The sequence below is a fragment of the Anarhichas minor genome, unplaced genomic scaffold (genome assembly GCF_050575085.1).
Source record: "Anarhichas minor isolate MPS153535 unplaced genomic scaffold, ASM5057508v1 ptg000014l, whole genome shotgun sequence".
Classification (NCBI taxonomy): Eukaryota; Metazoa; Chordata; class Actinopteri; order Perciformes; family Anarhichadidae; genus Anarhichas; species Anarhichas minor.
This window is the reverse complement of record NW_027466460.1, coordinates 6,647,370-6,670,000: the sequence shown is the minus strand read 5'-3', so window position 1 is coordinate 6,670,000 and position 22,631 is coordinate 6,647,370. Positions and strand designations below refer to the sequence as shown.

Below are 22,631 nucleotides of genomic sequence, written 5' to 3'. Positions count from 1 at the left end.
GCTTGATTTCTGACATAAGCAAGGAGACTTGCCCTCTATGCTTTTGCATTTTTCGACAAAGATTCTCTCGGTTGACAAAGTAAAATAAGTATAATATCTCCGTCTACAGCTAGAATACAAAATTGGAACAAAACAGATTATTAGATTGATTAAATATGATGTGATCGCTGCAAAAACAATATCCAGAGTGGTTCAATGGACATTTTCTCAGAGACATCTCTGGATATTTATGCTAATGGATTTCCTTCTAATTGGACTGTACTTAAAGTGGCCACTGAAGAAGCCCCCTGGGTTGCTACTGTGTTTATTGGGGTTTCTTCTAAGAACGGTTCCCTTGGTAGAGGGGGTTTGTCCAAGGCTGTGCCGCTGCGACAGCAAGCTGCTGTACTGCGAGGGGCTCAACCTCACAGACATTCCCCGCAATCTGAGCAGCGCCATGGGCCTGTCCATGAGAGAGAACAACTTGACCGAGCTGCGTGAAGGCCAACTGGTTGGTCTGTCACAGCTCACCTGGCTCTACCTAGATCACAACAACATTGACATTGTGGAGGAGGGTGCATTTGACAGGCTGAGACGGGTGAAGGAGTTAGACCTCAGCAGCAACCGGATTGACAGTCTGCCAAATGGCACCTTTAGGCCCCTCCCAAACCTGCGTATCCTGGACCTCTCATACAACAGGCTGCAGGCACTAGAGCCTGACCTGTTCCACGGCCTTAGAAAGCTCACCAATTTGCATTTGCGCTACAATGTTTTAAAATTTGTGCCAGTGCGGATTTTTCAAGACTGCCGGAGCATGCAGTTTCTGGACTTGGGATACAACCAACTGCAGAGCCTAGCAAGAAACTCCTTCGCTGGCCTCTTCAAGTTGACTGAGTTGCATCTTGAGCACAACGAACTGGTTAAAGTCAACCTGGCCCACTTCCCTCGCCTCATCTCCTTACGTACACTGTACATGCACAACAATCGTGCTACTGTTGTTGTCAATACACTGGACTGGACATGGCATTTTTTAGAGAAGATTGACCTCTCAGCCAATGAAATAGAGTACATGGAACCACATGTTTTCGAGAGCGCACCCAACCTCAAGGTGCTGATGCTAGATTCCAATCGGTTGACCTCTGTGGACCAGCGCATCCTGGATTCTTGGTCATCTCTGGACAGCATTACCCTGGCAGGGAATGACTGGGAGTGCAGTCGTAACGTGTGTGCTTTGGCCTCTTGGCTGAGTGCCTTCCGAGGCCAGCGTGACAATTCCCTGCTGTGTTCAAGCCCCGACACCGCACAGGGCGAGGACGTGTTGGATGCTGTATATGCGTTTCAGCTCTGTGAGGATCCCCCAATGGAGGTAACTACAGCAGGCCTGTACGCCTCTACAAGGGATCTGGCCCAGGGTGGTTCTGTTGTCCTCGGCCCATTTACCCCTAACCCTTATGAGGGTGAGGGTAGCGAAGTGGTCACCAGTTCTTTCACCGTCACAGTGGGCCATGATGACCTGGAAAGCACCATGCAGATCCACAAGGTGGTGACTGGCACCATGGCAATCATATTTTCCTTGCTCATCATTGTGCTCATGCTGTATGTGGCATGGAAGTGCTTTCCAGCAGGAATAAGACAACTGAGGCAGTGCTTCAGCAGCCAGCGCCGTAAGCAGAAGCAAAAGCAAAGCATGCAGCAGATGGCTGCCATTTCTACACCGGAGTACTATGTTGACTATAAACCTAACCACATTGAGGGAGCTCTGGTAATCATCAATGAATATGGCTCTTGCACTTGCCAACAGCAACCATCTCGGGAATGTGAGGTGTGACCATGCGTTGTGAATACGTCTTTACCTGTGATTATCTGGAAATACAGTAAACCCCTTTTTGGATACACTTGGGAGGGGGATACTGTGGGACAGGAGGAATAAATGGATCTTTACTGACTCTTTTTACACAGCATCTCACTGTGATATGGAGGAGTGTGCTTTATGCGGCTGACTGTTTTGCAGTGGATTTACTGCTACTGCTATCTACTGCATATTTGAGGCCACCGGGCATAATGGCCACCTGACTCTTGGACCTGTTGATGTTCTACAGTAAACCAGAGAGGAATACATTGTGGGCACTGAGGCTTTTCTCTCATGGGTGGATATTTGAGCTTTAATGTGTCTTTCTACTTCAGGACATTTAATTATTGTTTGAAAAGAAACTGGGGACACACAAAAGATGAAAAAATTAAAAAAAACAACCATTTGTATTATGGTAAACACAATATTTGACAAGCATTTAAAATATATAAAAAAATGTTTAAGTTGGATTAAAAATGTAAAATAAAAGTCTGTGTAAAATATGTTAAAAAAAGAACTGCAAGTGTTGATAAAAAGTTATAAAAGATAATCTATTTCTTTTGTAAACTACAAAAAAATGTTTAAATAAATGAATTGCTATTCACAGTAAAGTCATTTGTACGTGAGAAGCCTGTCAGAAAGGATGGATGACAATAGACGCAGTCTTTACGCTAATGGACAGGAGAGATATGTCTCTGCAGTGTATCCAACCAAAAAAATGAAATACGGAAAAAAGGGGGGCAGAGGGATATCTGCATCTCATCTCCAATGTAAAATCCATGGTCTTTTAGATCTCTTCTCTGTTTTAACTCTCATATTTGTTGTTTTATCATTCGATGTGTTGGCTCGCTATCAGTGCAGTTGATTTCCCCCTTCACATTGCCTATCTGAGAATAGATTCAACTGATCTATCACATTTCAATTGGCAAGCCTATTTCCATATTATTACATCACTATCTGTGCACCATCCAAGTAAAGAAAGCAGAGTGTCAAAGATCTAAAGCTATGCTTCTCTTATTGCCTCTCACTCTTTGGATTTCACAGAGGAGCGATGCCTCCTTTCACTGAATCAAGCACACTAAAGGCAACAATCATCTAAACCATGCAAACTGAAATCAAAATACAATTTCCAATTGTATCACAATCATTGAAGAATTTATCCAGCAGCTTAAAAAAAGATTTGCACATACAATGTTTTTCACTGTGTTTTCATGTGATGTAAAATGTTTGTTGAATACAAGGTCATTCTGAGGTGTATATATATCCTTCTTCCTCTGGTGTTCATTGTGTAAATTAGTGCACTGACAGATGTTGTGTTTCCTGGGTTCTTTGACATGAACAGTATATGTTGTGTGAGAAGGGGGGAGGTGAGAGGGAGACGGGGGATCACAACTACTGCGGGAAAGAGGGAACAGACTGCTCTCTAGTGTGCATTTTATCATACTGTGGCTGCATTTTACCTATTGTGCACCATACTCTGCAAACCTCCACAGCTAAGGAAACATCAGTATACTGAATTTGCAGCGGCTTTTCTGAAAAAGATTCAATGCATCAATCTGCATCATTTTTGTGTTATTTTGCGATAAATTAAGATAATGTTTACAACTTGTAAGTCAGCAGGAATAAAAATGTTTAAGAAATCACTGACAATCATTACACAATTAGTTCTGTAAAGAGTAAAAAGTTATTTTCAAAGTTATCAGCAACATTGTGCGTGTAGTTGGTGTTCTGGTGTTCTTTGCACAATATGCAACAAAGGGTCAGAACAGGTAAGAATTGGTTGGGTTAGAGATCGTTTGGTGAGTTCTAAAATGGCGGAACGTGTGGATGATATAGCGTGAAGAAGTGCAAATGTCCCTGAAGCAACAATGTGTATGCCATTTTTTTTAAACTTTTTTTTTTGCTGGGGTTGAGGATTCAATATATTTATATAGAAATAATAAATAAAATATTGTCTGTCTAAAAAGGCAGTAATTGTTAAAACGGGCCAGCATGTTTACAGTATTTTGTGGAAATATCGCTGGCATTGGACAAAATTGCAAGCTCTAAAAAATAAGCGATTCAATTTGTTAATTCTTGTAATCACAGATTGTCAAATGCTGAAGGGACCTACAGAGTGAGGCACAGGATATACAAATTACTTTCCTTTCCTTCCACAGCTCGTAGGATTTCTCTCAGGTAAAATCCCATCTCAGACTAATCATCCTTATTAATATGAATATGCTGGGAATTCAGTGTTTTGCACTTGAGTGCAGTAAATTAAAACTATTTTCTTAGTCCATTCTTTAAAAAATGCAAGCGGCAGTAAACATGCGTTTTATGTTATAGAATATAAATCCATTGGGAGACATAAAACCTACTCTTAAAAAAAAAATACTACAAAATTTCTTTAAAAACATCCAACATGGAATTCATCAATCAGTTTTCACAACTTTAACGTCTATATATTTGTACGTATTTCTGCTCACAATTGTGTTCAAGTAGTTTGTCTTCACACACATCCATGCCAAATTGCGCTGAATGATGCGTTTTCATCAGAAACTGCCCTCAGTGGTCCGTGACAGTAAAGGGACCCTTTTCCAGGAATTACCATTCAAGCAATGTCTGAGGCATTGGCCTATGTAGGATTCAAAATAAAGGTGCAGTGTGAGCCATATACCCACAATGTACTTTCATGTTTGTTTTGGCTGTTAACAAGTTGAGTATCTCTGGGAAACAACTAAATGAATAGTCTGCACGCAATGCATGCAGTGCTCAAATAACAAAACACTGTGTGTGTTTTTTTAAGAGGAGTTATTTTAGGGCGGGATGATAGCTTAAAGTTGCCAGGTGACATTTATGTTCCATTTAGTATTTATGATACCAAGGGCATCCTACTTTAAGACTCAACATAGCTGTTAATCATAACCTGTCATATCATGTGAATGCAATTGACTGTAGTGAGTACGGTAGGTATTTTATTATATGTACGTCCTGTCTGCAATTTTAACCCCCTTAGAGTCCTTTACAGCCCCTTTAACAAAACTGCTGGGTACCATATGAGTACCATTTGAGGTTGAGAAGCTTCATTTGTATAAATATTGGATGATGCCTGGAGAGGCCAGCACTGGCACCGCTATTGATTTCATTTCAATCCTTTCTTGAACAAGCAACCAGGGCAAAAGGTGATGGAGAATAGCTCTGAATATTTTAAAAGCTTTGAGTCCTAAGGGCTGACGTTAGACTACTTTAGACTTATCTCTATTCACCTTTACCATCCTTCTTTCTCCCTCTCTCTTGTCTGTGCCCATAAAACACAGTAGCTGTGGAGAAAAACATCCATTCATCTACCTGACAATAGATCAAATCTCTGCTTGACCTGAGCTTGGGGTGATAATTCCCTCTGGGGAGATATGCGCTGGCAGACAGCATCCATTATAAATACCTTGATTGATGATGCTCAGTAAAAATCAATAAAGATGAGTGGTGACCAAAATGATCATAGTGATAACAAATACATATATTCGTCTCTCCTTCACATTTTCAAATGTAAACTGATGGATGAGGATGATATGTTTTATTTATATGTAAATCCAGAATTGATTTAGAGTGTCTTACACTAATCAGATCTCTGTTGAGTCAGAAGAAGTGTGAGATTCTGCCTCTTTTAAGAGCAGTTGGGCAAGCAAGCGTTACATTTGTTCTGTACTTTTCAGAGCCGCAGCTGTCTGCCAGCCAGAGGATGTACAGGGGTTTTATGTACAATGCACATGCTAACAGGTCTGACACTATTGGCCTGTAGCCTTATGTGTGCAAAACTGAGCACGTGGTGTATCTGATTTGTGCACATGCAGTTACGTTTGTGTGCGTTTGGTTGTAAATAAGCCCAACAAGATCTGGAAACCATGGTGTCTGGGACGACAGTGTTATGAGTGCAATGCCGAGATGAGAAGTCACAAACGAAAGACGTTTATAAAAGTAGAGTTACTGACTCAAAGATTCAATTCAGGGGGGGGGGGGGGGGGGCAAAAGGCAGAGCATTGTGTACATGAGGCGGCGGTCAGATATAAAGGCCAAACACTAACAATGGAGACACCCTGCAGACTCAAACTGAACAGGTAGGTGCTAGCTGAGATCCAATTAAACACAATGTAACTTCACTATCATCAACATAAAAACAACAGTGGAATACAATAAACAAAAATGGTGTAAGCATTTGTATGCCTGTGTGCCTGCACATACTGTACCTCTGCCTTTGTGCAGTGGTGCATGTGTGCGGCAGTGACAAAACATCACTCTGCAGATCTCTGGGGAAAATAGCTTGCATCACAACCTGCAGCGAGGGGGGGGCCCTCAGAGACGCAAACAAATCCTGAAAAAATGAATTAACCTGGCTTCCTGTGAGGGGTATCGATCGGGCAACATTCTGCCATCTCATTGGGACGAGGACTGTGCTGCATAATAAACGCGTACCGCCCCCTCATAACTGGATGGAGAGCTAAATCATGGGTGGCAGCATGTACTGCAGTAGGCTGAAAGGAGCCGGTGATGACTAATGACAATGAGTGGGTGGCTTTCCACTGCTTCTTTTATAACAGGTGGGTGATCAGGATCAATATTCTAATCATCATCAACATTATCTTTGAATCCAAAACCTCTGACACACCATTTTCTCTCTTGCTGTACATTGCCTTCTTCCTCCTTCCAAATACTGCTGCTGTTGTTGTTGTTATGAATGTGAAATAATTTAAAATATGACTGCACTGAATTCAATGACAGCCACGAACAAAATCCTGTTGTTAGCCTCAAGAGAGAGATAGAGAGAGAGAGAGAGAGAGAGATCTCCTTTTGTGATGCTAAGCTAAGAATAACTTGTAGTTTACTTCCAGACCTTGTGAAAATACAACAAATAATAGCTTTACTAATACAGACGAATCAATTAATGACTCAAGCTAACTCTGCAGACAACCTATAGACCTCTCCACCCACTGCTTCATTTGCATGCACCATACTCAAGCAAACACTGAATTAATAATAATCACTGAGGAGTCATTATTTATATCTACATATGGCACTGAGCAGTGGTGGCTGATGACGGTGAAACTGGTTGGAGAATTGGAGCAAGGTTGGCAGCTGAATATTCATTACAGTGAGTCAGTATGGGGAGAGAGGAACAGAAAACTGGTGCCCATTATTATAACAATAATAACAATGATTATTATTTTATTAGAGGGTATTTTGTAGATAACTTTCTTGCCATTGCTCGGTCGGATTAGCCCATGATAATGTTTTGTCTTGCATTTCACATTTCACATCAGGGATAGTCAGTGAGATAATACATGGCAACAGCTGGGCCTGCAGCTGAGGCGCCATGTTACCCATATAAGACCAGATGTGGGTCAGCGCCTAATGTTCAGAGTATTATGGTGGCTGAACTACAAAGCTTTATCCAGGACTGCATTTAGGATTTTCTATTAATGCATTACTGTTATTCATACCTTTACAGATAGACCCTGATGCAATTGATGGGATGTAAAACGAATCTAAGATCATTTTGGCTACAACTTTTAAATACATTTACACATTTTTCTACACCTAGGATTTTGTAGGTCCTGCATGTTTTGATATATATTTCTTCCAATCCAGTTATACTCCTCATGTTTCAATAGTCCTACAAAGTAGGTGCCTAAAGACACAAACTGTGCTCCAGCAACCACACAAGGAAATAGTGATCAATAAAATGCATTGCTGCCATTCCTGCATTTGAATGTGGGCCGGCATATGGGAGTATTCTGTTCAAAAACAATAAATAATTTAAATAATGAAGCCGTACCTATTATATATGCTTGAGGAAATATTTTCTGCAGCACTGACCAGCACAAGAGTGGTGATGGAAAAGTTTGGTGAAAGCATGGGAAGGAAACTGTGTAAATGAGTGTGTTCAGAGAGAGAAAGCACACACATACAAATAAAAAAAGTATCAAACTACATCCATCGGGATGTTAAATATGATCGTAAGATTGAATTTACAAGGCTAGTCAAACACGTTATAATGTTAAAGAAAAAGTACTTGCTTCATCTCGTTCTAATATAGATGAATATTCTGTGCATCTGCATTTGGTGTAGATCTATAACAATACAAAGATTAGCAATATAGCAATTCATTAAGCAGCACTTTATGGACATTTAGATTCACTGTGCAAGATGCGGTCACCAAAAGCTTTTAAAAGAACTTAAACAAACAAAAAGGAAAATGAATAAAATTGAATAAAACGGATTTCAAAACAAAGTTGGTGAGCGTCTACTCCTTTACCCAGCACACAGACATCCGCTCAAGTTATTCACCGCTTATGATAAATGAGTCATCAGGACAACTGCATCCAAGACAACACTTTGATTAAGCGTTTCAAAGGCACGGCACAGACAAGACTGAAGAAGCTCCTTTTTGAATAAAAAGTCTCCACAGGTTAAGCGAAGTGAAAAAAGACAGCATTTATCATTTCCCATTTATCTGATCAGTGTCGGGATGAATAAATGCTAATCTACCCGCTCTCCTTGCTCCCTCTCTCTTGCCTATCTGAGAGGGCAGATTGGCATCTCTCCAGTAGCCAGTGAGATTGGCTGCATAAATGGGTTTGCCCCATTCTCTAAGCGTCAGCTGAGCAAAGAGAACGTGTTCACCGTTTACAAAACCATTGAGCTAAAGGCATATATATATGTATATATATATATATGTATATGTATATATATATATGTATATGTATATATATATATATATATACATTTTGTACAATGTTGGAGGTGATGGTTGGATATATATGTCGATGTTTAAATATCACTGTGAAATAGGTTTAAAAAAAACAAGAAGAGCTAATTAGGTAGACCTGTATAGATTAAATGCTTAGAGAATCAATCCCTGTTAAATTCAACAAATAAATTCAGATTTGTTTTGGCATTGTTGCCACTCAGTAGACATTTTTTTAAGACTAAATGATGTGGAATATACAGTAAATGTATGGTGAATGTCAACCTTGCAATATAAGGCTGCATTTCAGTCAATATGCCATTATGTTTCCTCTTGGCTGCTTTGGATAGAATGGTCCTCCATGTACAAGCAGGTTCTCCTGATTATTTTGTAAAACCCAATACGTTTTTTTTTTTTTATATATGAACCTAATAACCTTTTGAATGAAATACATTTACAATTCACATTTTCACATCACTGAAGCTAATGTTTTGTGACAGCAATATTGCTTTTAGTTAATGCGGTTCCAATTTCAATCGGCCCCAGTTTCTCAGCAAGTATAGTAATGACAAAAGATAATAATTCGCATTAAATCATTAGAGTAAAATAGGTGTGGTTAAAAAAAGGATTGTGCCCTTGTTCTTTTTCTTCACTCTTCATTTTGCTTTGCAAACGTTAAGGTTGCCTTATAGAGCCAAAATGGCCAACTGAACTGTGAGAGTACTTAGAAAGAGAGGAAATAGGTGCTACGAAATGCATATAAACACACACAGTAGGTTACACGTACAGCACATGAAGCAAAGAATCCTCCTGCCACGATGTTCAATGACATTTGAAAAGAAAAATACAAAGGCAAGCAACAAGAAACACGAATTTAAGGAGTAGAAAAGAGATACAAAACAGATTGCAGCTTTGACCATTGCTGTATGTCAACAATGGCAAGCATTCAGGTCTGAAGTTATTCTGCCTGTAAGAACTGAATAGAGGTTATGGAACTGAACAATTTTTCAAGGCAGGTAAGTAGAGGGTGGTGTAGCTGCTGAGTGAAACATAAATAGAGGTGGCCACTGAAGTATCTTTGTTGAAAGAAAAGGTCATAGTCAGAAAAATACTGGAACAACAAAAGGGCGCAGATTTGCTCAACTATTTTTATTTAGTTATTTTTTACTTTTTATAAACAGCAAGTATATAAAAACTGGAAGAAAATTGAAAATAAAAACAATTCCAGTCACTGTGTGTAATTAACTTATATACAGTATAATGAAGAGACATATAGTGCTAACATGCTAAAGTGAGATCTGCTTAATCAAATGGTTTCTACTAAATCAAAACATCCATCCATTCTCTTCTTCTGAGTCGTGGGGGCAGCAGCGTATTCCAGATTGAAATAATATATTATTTACAAATATTTTGCTGCAATAAACTGTCATCATCAACTCAAGAAAACCACAATCATTTCAAATTGACAACTTTGCTACATCAGTGTGCCATTGACAGTGTGGAATCAATCCAGGGACTCTTTACGTATTACATCCACTACCTTATGATTGAACTAATGCTTCTTGTTTATATGTGTCAGACCTCATTTTCAATAAGTTAGGCTTTGCAAGGTTAGACTTTAAAACATATTCCCCGGGGAGTGTGACAAATAAAGACGTTTCAAATGTATTTACACAGATCTGCTTCATGTGTTTTAACAATTCTGACCACCATAATCCATTAAGTGTCAACTTCAGCAGCATTAATTCAATCATTCTCATAATCAAAATGGTTGCTCTGAGCCCCTGCTGCGGGGCTTAGTGATGGTGTGCTGAGAATGAAAAGGGACATTAAAATGGGCTGGAGCATGCAATCCCCCAAAAAGGCATTTGCTGCGCTCTGCATGCACCAAGGACATGTAACAGTAAGGTCAGGATCAAACATCGGCAGAATACTGAATAAGTCAGCCTCCTGGGCTGTGATTCCAGGATCCAACTCATCCTCCCTGTCCGATGGTAAAATGTCTAATCGCCCTAGATAGGCCGTCCCTAAAGGCATGCTGACAACTTCCAACACGCAGCACAAAGTCTGGAGCATAAGCAGGTATATGCTCATACAAGAAACCCCCTGCTGTCTACATGTGCGTATTAAATAATCCATTATTTAGCTGAATCTCCTCACTCTATGTCCTTCATTTCACCTTTCACATTTCATCTCATACCAACAAAGCTACATGTCAGGTATACTGTAACAGAAACTAAATCACTTTTTGGACATACGTGAAAAATGAAGTGCGCTGCTTTATTTTTTTTTTGATACCTGCACCGGCCCTGTAAGTGTCCTTACACTGTTGCTAGGCAACCAAAGACTCAGCCACTGTCCACTACTTTGCTATTACATCAGGAAATGTAATTGTAATTGCACAGTATATCAGTCACGACAGTGCAAATCAGAAGCCTATTGTTGAGACTTTCCGTCATGCTGAAACATTGGGCAGGAACCATAGCTTCAGTCCCCCTCTTTACATGAATTGCTGTGATGTGGAAGAAGAAAGCCTCACCTCTGTTGTCATTCGATTAGACGCAGAGAAAAAAAAGCCGTGGTGACGTAGGCAATTTTTTTTTCCTGCACACAGCTGAACACTTTTTCAACTTGGGGTGCCCAGAGCATTTCTAAAAAAAACATGCAAGGTGTGCTGGGTGGATAAAAGTGAGGTGCCCTGGGTGCTTAAGCAGCATTCAAAACCCCTCAGATCCAGTGAAACAATTAAAAAAGGCAGCTCACTGCCAAAAAGGAGTCCACTGTGATCACCTGCTCTGCCTGCTCACTGCAGCTACCGAAGTCTTTCCTTTCAGTCAGTGCCTAAATGTTTCGAATGGAAATAATAGGTTTGGTCCTGAAGTTGGCTTTTATTGCAAATGCATAATCTTCCCTCGGATAAGCACAGGTCTAACAACACAACTAGTCCATGTGACTATTTGTTAAAATAGCAACAAAAAAAAAAAGGTATTGCTTATCAGATTACAGTGTGTTTCTCCTGAGCTAGTCAAATGAGAGCAGAGAATAAATCACATTATTTTTTTAGCGGAATTTCATATGCTCGTACCCTTCAGGCAAGTGTTGTTTCCTCCTCCATTGAAGGCATTTGGGACTACAGTGTGGGAGTGGGAATGAGAATTGTTGTTTTAAAGCTGGCACTAATGAAACCCATGGGTCTGCAATGACAATAGGAGGATATTTGATGAGAACGTATGTGGTCCAGTCTGGCCGTGCATGTGTCTCCGTGTGTGCGATTGTATTTGGAAGTACAAGAGAGGGAGAAAAAATATAGATTCATAGCATCAGTTTTGTGACATTTTAAGAACTTTTTAAAGCTGCCATATGGTCCTCTTTAATCTTTTGATGCTTTGAACGTCCAATGCCTGCAAACCTACGAATATATTTGGATTATTTTGAAGGAAAAATGGCAAGTACCTTCAAACACATACCATGAGGTATGTGTACCGACAGCTCTCCATTTGTCTTAAAATGCCAAATGGGACAACCTACAGTAATGCATACGCCTCAAAGGGACGTTTAACAAAGACTCGGCAGGAGCTGAAGCAGTTAAGAATCATGCTTTTAGTGTTGAGTCCTGTTTAATGCCACCAGAAGTGCAAAACAAGATTTCAAGTTTCCAAAAATGAATCCAAAACGTGCAGGCAAACTGACAACCATTTAGACAAAAAACTGTTTAGATGCAATGAATGAGATCTCATGAAAAAATTATATTTAATGCAGATATTTATAAACAAAAAGACTGCGACCAGCTCTAAAAACAATCTATGCTGTATATATATATATATATATATTTAAAAACCTAAAAATGGGAAGTGGACTTGGAATAGTGCCTGTACCTGTTCATATTAAGCATTGACAGGATACAATCTAAGTCCCCATGTTCCTTGTTGGCTCAGATTAATTCAAGTATGGAAGTATTCTGTACAGATTCTGGCCCCAAGGTTGAGAATTTGTGCTACACTGTATATATTTGTTCGCCATTATGAGTTGCTGAAACACACACATATACAGTATATTGTTTTAGGTGTATACCCTCAATGCATAACTCACACAATTAAAGCTTAAAAAAAATGAAACCCTCATGTGAAAATAATCACTGACTTACTGCACATGAATATACGTACTCCTTTATAAGAAGCCTTTAAAACAGATGCTTCATTCAACTCCCTCAAGCTTAAGTTATACAGTTTGGGAATAACTGCCTTTTAAGCAGCAATATGAATCCATGTCCCTCTGTTACAAAGACTTCAGCTCCTATACATCGATAAAGGGAAGCAACTGAACGTTTCACAGTATATTGCGTGTCTTGCATGCTCAGGCCACAATTGTTTCTAAATCCCTTCCTGGATATATTACAAATCTGTGTATATGCGCTCTCAAGAGTTGACTGGCAGACTGAGCAGCACTGTGTGCTCTTTCAAATCGTTTGTTGTCACTTTGCTGCCATTTTCATTTCCTAATTATTTTGACTGATCATTTTATCGAGACATTCATTAAGCACACTTCTTTCTTGTATTTATGCTTTTTAATAAGCTATAATAAACAAATATAGAAAACATTTTGTATGTATTAGTGAAACTGTAATCGTAAACCCTGACATGAGATGGAAGAAACAACAGAGACTGAAAGAGAGTTAAAGGTTTGGAGGACGGAGAGTCAACAATGCCAAAATCCAAAACAACCAGATGGTCCCCGGAACAAGCATCGCCTAGAGTAAGTCACCTCCCCCCTTCACAGTTTACTGTACATTCAAGCATGGACCTACACCAAACATCCCCCTGCTCCAATCTCAAACATAGTTAGGAATGGCACTAAAGGGATCCATGGTGCACTTTGTACGAGGGATTGACAAAAATAGGTCATTCCAGTTGGTTGCAAATAGGTGATTATAAGATAATCTGTTTTTTTAGAGTGATATATGCTGTGGCACACATAAAGATACACATTGAGTTGTTCTCTCAAGTCAAATCCTGTTGTTTGCATTGTGTGTTTTTATGGATATGTATTCACTTTGCTTCCTTTCCATTAAAAAAAACAAGGACGTCTTTTCTGGCACCATTTTCAGTTAAAGGTGAGAATGGAAAAGCTGTATCTAAATATTCTCAACAAATGGTTTTATTTCCTTGGATGAAGCGAAGCACAAAGTAATCAGTGAGCAACCTCTCTTGCCCCTCTTTCACAAGCCCACGCACCGACACATCCCACACTCGCAGACATACTGAGAGAAGAGGGGCTTGTTATTGGCCACAGTGTAGGAGACTCATCAATCAATCATGAATTAATGGTTAGGCCATCTCATCGAAGCACATGCACCCCCCTGCAGTCACACAACCAATGCGCATACAGACAGACTCCTGGCTTTGTGGGCACACATGACTCAAAATCAAATCACAAAAGCCATTTCATTAAACTGAGCTGTTCAATAGCTTTAATCATTTACTAAATGATTGTTAAAAAAAAAAAAAAAATCCCTCGTTCAGGCAGTATTTGCTAAGCCATAAATTCTATAATTCAGCATGTCACATTAAAAGCACCAATACATACCGAATATTGACATCAAACAACAACAAAAGTGTCTTATAGTCACAAAATGAGCTTACAGTGTTTTTGTCGCTTAAGCATTATCATGGTGCTCATTTGTTCACGAAACAACTAGAGGGACGTGTGACAAATCTCTTTCATGGAGAATACTGGCATGCGTGTTTTGGTCCAGAGCAGCCATAAGGGTCTCTGTAGGGGGTGGTGAGAAGGGATATGCTCTCCATTCATTGTTGTTTGAGAGGCCAATGAGCCTCTTGATCCCTGGGTAATCTCCAGCTATCTGTCTGAGTTATCACCTCTACTGATTTAGGTCACCCTGGCTGCTTTTGGTTTTTAGGTTGTCCACCATCCCCCACAGAGCACACGCACACAAAATCCCACATGCAATTGGACGAGAGGATAAACAGTCAGCCCGATTGCATGAAAGGCATACACATTGCTCTCTCCGGTAAAAACAGTATTCAATCATGGATGGAAGAGACAATAATGTTGCTGATGTTTCAAAGATAGATTCAAGACATTCAGGAACTCAAACGATTACATATTTTAAATAACCTTATTCTGCTTTTCTATGACACTGCAATAAAACTAAGTCATTTTCGTCACTTGTTATTGGCAAGTTGTTCAAATTTCCCTGAAATTCTGGCCCTCAAGATTGCTAATACTGTCCATTGTCTGGTATGTTAGTTTATAATAAAAGTGCATATTGTTTATAAGAAACAATATCACTAATTTGGTTGATTAGACAAAGGAGTATCAATCTTATGGCTTTAGTTGAAAGGGTAATATAACACTTTTAATTGTACTGCCATCGTGCTGGATATTTCAGTGTAAAGTCAATATTAATTTACTTTTTTGCACAAAAATAGACTTTATTAAAGAACATCATTTAATAAATGATCATTATTGTGAGCATTTGTCTTCCATTCTTCATTTTAAATCCTTTCATGCATTTTACATACACATACATACAAAGATATTTTTCATTCTACTACAGGAACAGTGACCTATAAATAAGTTACATACTAAATTGTGTATTGCCTTGTGTTGGCAGCTATTGAATAGCAAATTGTGATTTAATGGTGTTAAAACAATAGGACAAATTCAGAATAAACTTTCTGCTGTGATTTTTAATGTGTACTGTAGAAACAAATTAGCTATTTTCTGTTTGTATCTTTGTTAACATGAACACAAAGAGTCCTCTGTTTGCTTGAGTTAGATGACCTTGTGGTGATTTCATGTTTTTATTTACCGTAAGAGGGAAAACATTCTCGATAAGCCTCACTTTGCATGACTATGCTGAACTGATCGTTGGTTAAAAATGGTCTATCCACTGAAATATAGCGTAAGTAACATTGTTTCCTCATATCTTTTTTTTTTAAATCCTCTAACAGTGGAGCATGCTGAGCCCCATTTTCCAATCCAACTATAGCTCAGTGTTACTCACCCAGCACCCCCAACCCCAGCCTAAGCTACGTGGCTCCCTTGCTCCATCATCTCCTTATAGCCAACAGTTCGCTCCCCGGCCCTTGAGGAAGACTAATATCCTGTCCTCTTTTGCTGTAATGAAAAAACGTAGGCCACATGGGAAAAAAAAATATGGAAAAGTCTGGATAAAGGACAAGCTGCTCATGGGTCTGGGGGTGTCTGTTGTACCAGCTCATTTTGAACATTTAATTCCAAGCAGGGTTCATATTGACAAGATCTCCAGCTGTGGCAAATAATTTATTCTAAATTGGGATGTTAACGAGGGTTTTGGACAAGAGATGTGATTGCCTTTTGAAGAATACAGTATATTGTATTGTATACAAATTATCAATATTGACTATAGTATGCTCTTATCACTTACCAAAAAAATGTCTAATGTAGTCGATATTGGAAAGTTTACTCTGACAAAAACATTATTTTATGCAAAGTAAATGTTAATGTTAACTGTAGACTCATTTATTTCTAGTTCATTTTCAATATTGTTCAATAATCACTGGACATAATGCAATGAATAAATTAAAAAACATTTTTGTAATAAAACTATCAGTCTGAAATTTCCAGTGTTGTGGAGAAAATGCAACAAGCAAACGATTGAAATAAAGTTACATTTTTTTTTTTTCAACAAATTAAGCCTGGAGGTGATATAGGCACAAATTCACACTGCAGTTTTGAATGGAACTGTCCACACACTGCATCAGTGTGTGTCATGCATAACTGAAGAACAAAACCAGCAATAGTTTGGGAGAGTGAGATTAAATGCACCCATTCACTAAAGAGGGAATTACTGACCTACTGGGTCAACCGCAGTGTGTCGCCCCAGGCCTTATTGAAAAGGCTACCAATTGGAGTACATTGTCATGATCTTGACCTCAGCATAGATGTCACAGAGGATGGGTGCAAGCAGCGTGTTTCCCCCATGCTTTTCAACATATAATACATCACTTGCCATTATGTAGTCAACATCCCCATCTGGCTCGGACACTGTACCATTGTTTGAGGAAAACAGGCGGCACCGGTCACAGTTAAAGGATCAATTCATCATTTAGGGCCAAGGCCATGGGCGCTGTTGACAGCATTTCCTACAGCATCAAGGGTCTTTGAAGTTCTCTTCTCAAACGCTCAAGCTCACAGACAGACGTACTCCTTTTGTTTTCTTATTACAGTTGATAGAGGAAGAGTTCATTCAATACCAGCTTTATCTCTTTTTACCATTCCAAGTCAATGCCATGAAATTGCATCTTCCGCAATTTCACCATCTTTTGTATTGCCTGTCACCATGAACATGACCTCATTTTTCACACATATCTGTATAAACACAGTCATGTTTATCAGTGGGGAGCTAGTATGGTGCTGTCATACATGCTGTACATGTTAACTTGTGCTGTGTATTGCTGTTCAAGCCAGCTGTATTATAAAGCTATCGTCAATGAGGATAATGACATGCTCCAAGCTACACTTACAAAACAGGAAGTTCTAATTGCAACATCTGGCCCTGGACCTTTCATTGCTGGATATGCATGTTTTCACAATGGAACAGCATGTGATCAAGGTTACTCCTTATGCAAGCCAAGAAAAATAGCAACGGACTGGGATAGTGCTACGCTGTGAACCTGTTTTGAAATAAATTGGTAAAGAAATTAGTTTGTGGCATGTAACCAACACACACACAAATATAAACACAGACATGCATCTCCAATTCAGTGTAGGTGGCAGTGGGGAGGCGCTAAATAAAACAAATCTATGTTTTGTGAACCCCCATCAAACTTCCATAGGCATAATTTCTGCAAACGGTAAGAGATCCCGACAGCCTCAGCCTCAGCCTCACCCACACATTGGGCCTTAAGGACCTGCTGAAAAAGGGCAAAAGTGAAAAAGTGAAGTGAAAAGTCTTTTGTTGAGCATGCCTAATGTTTACAGAGTCACCTGCAGCAGTTAGTGTATGGAAGCAGGTTGAGGTAAGTTTAGAAATGCATAAAGAGCAAGTCAACAAAGAATAATGAAAGAAAGAGACAGATCTGGTACCATCATCCTTCACATCCATAGGAACAGCAATACTCTCTGCAATGCAGTGGAATAATATCCACTGAGCTTGAGTTTATTCAAAATGCTCGTATACACATGCATCATTTATAGCTGATAGACCTTGCTTGAGAACATGATGCAGGACCCACTTTGTTTACTGGCTTTGAAAACCAAAGTTGTCTTTAATACGATGTGCTGCAAGACATTTGCTGATCATTTCTTACTTATAGTCTTAAATGGCAACACCACAGAGGCTCAACTGTGGTGCAGTTAGCATGTGTGGGGTAGAAGTGTCATGCGAGTATGTTTTATACCATCTGATGTTTAGAGGGGAACCAAATAACCACACACTTCTAATACGCTGTACACAGTGTTGACCTGATACTGGACGTTTAAGAGCATATAGCAAATTGCTATGGTCATATAAGCACCTAAATGCCTACAATTTACTGTATAATGTATGCGTGTATGTAATGTAAATGTATAATATAGAGAAGTATACTGTAATTGATCAGAGAAGTTGAGAGGAGAGAGAAGAGGAAGATATTTATTACAAATGTGTTGATTAGTGGTGTTAAGACATGCTAATCTGACAAAAACAAGTTAATAAATGACTTAACACAACTAAGTTAATACCCACAAAACACAGCCCAATCCCCCTGTGCTTGTGTTGTTGGCCAGCGTCTGACTCAAGATACAGCAGGGCAGGCAGTGTGCAGGCAAAAGCGCATAGCAAGCTCTGGTGCCCATGTTAGCAGCATGCATTTAGCTAACAGAACAAAGAGAGCAAATTGCCAACATCAGTTCTCAGTGAAAAGCTTTTCGGAGGATTAACTTTTGGATGCATCATACTTTCCCGTATGTCCACAGTGATGGAAACCGATGGAAAAAATAACACCATCGGATCCGAAGTGCAACAAGTGCATGGCTACTGTCATTAGGGAAGAATAATTAATAACGACAACTGTGATGTCATTCTGGTTGGCACTTTTATTTGGTGTGTTGTTTGATCTTCTGATCGTTAAAGCTGTTCTGTGAGAGAGGCATTCAAGGTGATGGAGTTTAACAAGAAGTAATGAATTGCTTTGGATATATTAATATTTTGGAGTGTTGGCTTCCATATCAGTAACTAAAGTAGTGGCTTTGGCACTAGCTCTTATGCAGGAGCTATCTACAAAAATGTTTAAAGGAGCCAACTGCTGATCCGTATCAGATCAGAAGTCTAGTATTCTGACCCACAGCTTATATTTCCATTGATAGAACATTTGCTAATGAACACATCTTTCTTCATTGTCTTCAAGGGGGATTTTGGCTTTGAATTTGGAAACATATTTTTGCAGGCATTTCATTTTAATTGTGACCCACGTCTGACCTCACAGTAACTTGAATGATTGATGGGAAGGCCAGAAGAGCCTCCAACCCATTCCCCATAGATCCATTGCTATTCATCTGACAACGTGACCTACCATGGCACGGGTACTACTGTGTGTCTAGACCAGGTTGAAGGAGTAAAGCTCGGACTCTCTGCCTGTGTAATGGCAAAACACACAAATGAACAAAACTCACTGATGGTATGTACTACAAAGGGAATGAATGAAGGCCAATGACCTTAGCCAAAATCAAATCAAGACATAAATGCTGAAGTGAAATAGTTTTAAGCAATTGAACATTGAGAGAAAACTAAATTGAAAAAAAAATAAATAACAGAGAAAAAAAATCTGACATTACCAAATGCTAATTGTTGTATCACCATCCTTTGAGGATCACTGTGCAGGCAACAAGGATCCTGAGACAGATGGAGGCCCATCTGAGCAAACCCACAAACCAACAGGGCCATCAATCAAAGTCTGTGTTTGTATGGGGATGGGCTGTGATGTTAGTGTAAGCATCTCCCTGTCTGTCATCAGGAAAACAATTTCACAAACTCACAAAACACACCCACAAACACAGGAGCTGTCAAAGCAACCACCGTGTATGGGGGAAGGTTGCACAACTGGAGAGTGAAGGACCAAATCGGCTCCGTAACCTCTGAAGACCACGATCAAGCTGCACATTCACTGTTGTCTTGAAGAATATTCCAAGTCTCATCCACTGCATTCTGGCTCTTACATCTTGAAAGGACCCCATCTTTAGGCACCCACCAGCTTTTGCAATTTAACATGTCAGCATCCGTAGGGAGTTGTACATAGTTGTTCAAGTTTTGTGCCTCTCTGCCTGGGGGGGTTGAGGGTTTGGCAGCGCTCTCCAGTTGACTAATTAAAGTCTAAACAAGTGCATAAATAGATACAGATGGGGACTGCAATTCATGGGCAGCTTTGGCTCTAAATGGACGGCAGGACTTACAGTAGAGTCAGATCAGATCGAGTCACATGAGAGACTGAAAGAATGTCTGAGTGTCTGTGTGTCTTATGGAAAAAAGGAAAGAATAAATGAGATAAAGAAAAACAGGGGGAGATAATGGAAAAACTAGCAACCCACGATGCATAGCAATGATTTGCACAGCCATATTTAGCCCAAGCTGTATGGCATCTTAAGTCTGAAGCAATAAGCCCTTAGAAAAAGCAGTAAAACATCCTGCAAACATATTGTAACTTCTCCACTGTTCATCTATTTAGGCTTCTGCAAGGTCCATGCTCCCTTTATTATCAAGAAACAAATTGTTGAACAAGTAATTTGCATCCGCGTCACAAATATCTTTCTGACTTTGATCAAATTTGTCTGCACGGATACCGATAAAATGATGATGGCAACAATAGAGTCTGAATGGTGCAAATTAAAGAAATATCACATTTTGGGAAATACTCATATTCACTTTCCTGCATAGAGAGTGAATATGGAGACCGATACAAGCCTGGCGCTTTCTAAAGGTTGCAAAATCCACCTACCAACTCATCTGACACTCTAATTAACATAGTATATCTTGTTTTTGTAATCCATGTTAAAACAAGTTTTGGTTGTTGTCTTGGCTGGGCAGAGTGCAGAGTTGTTGCAAACTCATTGTGATGACAAGACTCCAGGCAAATTAAAAAAAGTTATAACATCTTAGTTAGTGAGCTTTAGAGGTGCTGCTAGGCATATTTTGTTATCCTTTTGACGAAAGCAGGCTGCTGGTTGTAGCTTTACAGGCCTACAGTTCACGTTAGCCATCTTTGCATTTACTGTGCCACTAACCGGGGGCTGTATGTAGTTGTTTATTGGATTAAATCCAAAGTGGCAGGAACGAGAAACCTGTTACTTTTCATTTCATCCTACCTGCAACCAGGAGACTACTTCACCAGGTGGAGGGCGTGCGACAGACGGACAGGAGACGGACCTTCAGTTAGCGTAGCTGTAGCAACTTAAATTCAGCCAGTGCAAACCCCAGCGTTGCAGGTCTGTCAGCCAGCTGTCCCAACTCCCCACCACATCCACAACGTTTCTGTTTTTGCCGTTACACAGGTTAGACCCAGTACCAGCACGCTGTGAGTCCCGGCAGGGGCTTGCACTGTCTGAATGCAAGCTAACTGTTAACTGAAGGTTTGTGTTCCAGAGCTGCAGTAATCTCATGGCGGCAGGGAGGACAAAACAAAAATACAAGTCATATTTTTGTTTCTGCACCTTTGGAATTAATCGAACCCACAAACTATCAAAATGTACATGAAACCTGTATTTTTAAGGTGACAAGCCTTGGGGCAGCTATCCTTCTTCATCCTCTCATGAGGGCAGACTGGACGATACAGGGACTCACTATTTTTAAAGCAATATAAAAAAAATCAACAGTACAACTGTGACAAACCAAAATAAAACCAAGGCCACAACTGTTGCCAGTTATAAGTGAACGTATTGAACGTGACGCGACAGATGTTTACACAATTATGAAGTCTTAACCTCGGCTTCCTTTAATAACACAGCAGCCCATCTGAGTGTGACCTGCCTGACTGAAGTGTCTATATCTTCTAAGACCCATAGAGGCAAGATGTGACACAAGCTTATACCTGACGCCTGTGTTATAATGAGCTCGTTAAACTATATGGAGCCTTGTTTCCAACAAGAGCCACTAAACAGTCTCTGCAACATGTACAAGTCCATAAACTTTTATTGGTTCCCACCCATTGCATCCCCAGCCATTAATTGTCAGGGTGTGGGGGGGGGGGTTTCATTACTAAGTGAAATCTAACCTTGTTCAAAAGTAAACAGACCATGTAAATAAAACATCTCTGATGACTCACAACACACGTTGAGAGCATAATTAAGAATAGAGGATGATGAAATGGTTACACTATCAAAAATCAAATACCATTTCATTTCTCATATCACACACCTATTTTATAGCATGCAGTACCCGCTACATGTAGGCTTCACTTCAGTGTACTCACAGCCATTAATAAATTAACACAGTCAATTAATTCTTAATCGTTATGCAAACCACAGCATAACTTGCTTGAATGCTGTGAATGTACTGCAATTTATGGAACAAGGAAAAAAAAAAATCAATGCAATTCTATAGGGTCTACTGCATCTAGTGTTGAGTGATCTTACATCAGTGGCTGTGAACACCTTCTACGTGTTGCGCCACGCATGTTTATTGTGATCCTTGAAGGCAGTCATTTACAGTATGAACACACACACAGACGCTTCAGGCAACAATCACGACAGGGTTATTGTACTGTATACCATAATAGGGAAACCACTTCGATATAAAATCACATTGGAAGCTGCATCACTGTTTTTTTCAATGTTATTTTTTGATTTAACTCTCGTTGTTAGTCCAACCAATGTTCTAAAAAGGGCCTTCATATTTTATACACAGTTAACTTGTCAAGTGGAGTACAGCCTGTGACAGTTGTATAAAGTCTGCGGTGGCTCTGGAGGGAGCTTTCTAAAGTCTGAAAAAAAAATAACCCTGAGATGACGTCATCGGGGCTATCGCAGATTGGATTTGAGACGTTGTTATTGTTTATAACAGCTGTACAGCCCGTTTTATGAACTGGAGGTGTAGAATTTGGAAGG

General features: G+C 39.7%; 2 protein-coding genes across 6 annotated transcripts in view; one reads left to right on the top strand and one right to left on the bottom strand.

The window, feature by feature from the left end:
* lrrtm1 (leucine rich repeat transmembrane neuronal 1) overlaps positions 1-1,807 on the top strand; it is a 2,839-nt gene extending 1,032 nt beyond the window's left edge. The window contains exon 1 of the mRNA XM_076091886.1: positions 1-1,807. This exon is cut by the window's left edge and continues 1,032 nt beyond it. Coding sequence (XP_075948001.1) covers positions 230-1,807 — 1,578 coding nt within the window. The 5' untranslated portion in view covers positions 1-229.
* Positions 1-22,631, bottom strand: part of ctnna2 (catenin (cadherin-associated protein), alpha 2) — a 254,867-nt gene that overhangs the window by 112,522 nt on the left and 119,714 nt on the right. The window lies entirely within an intron of this gene.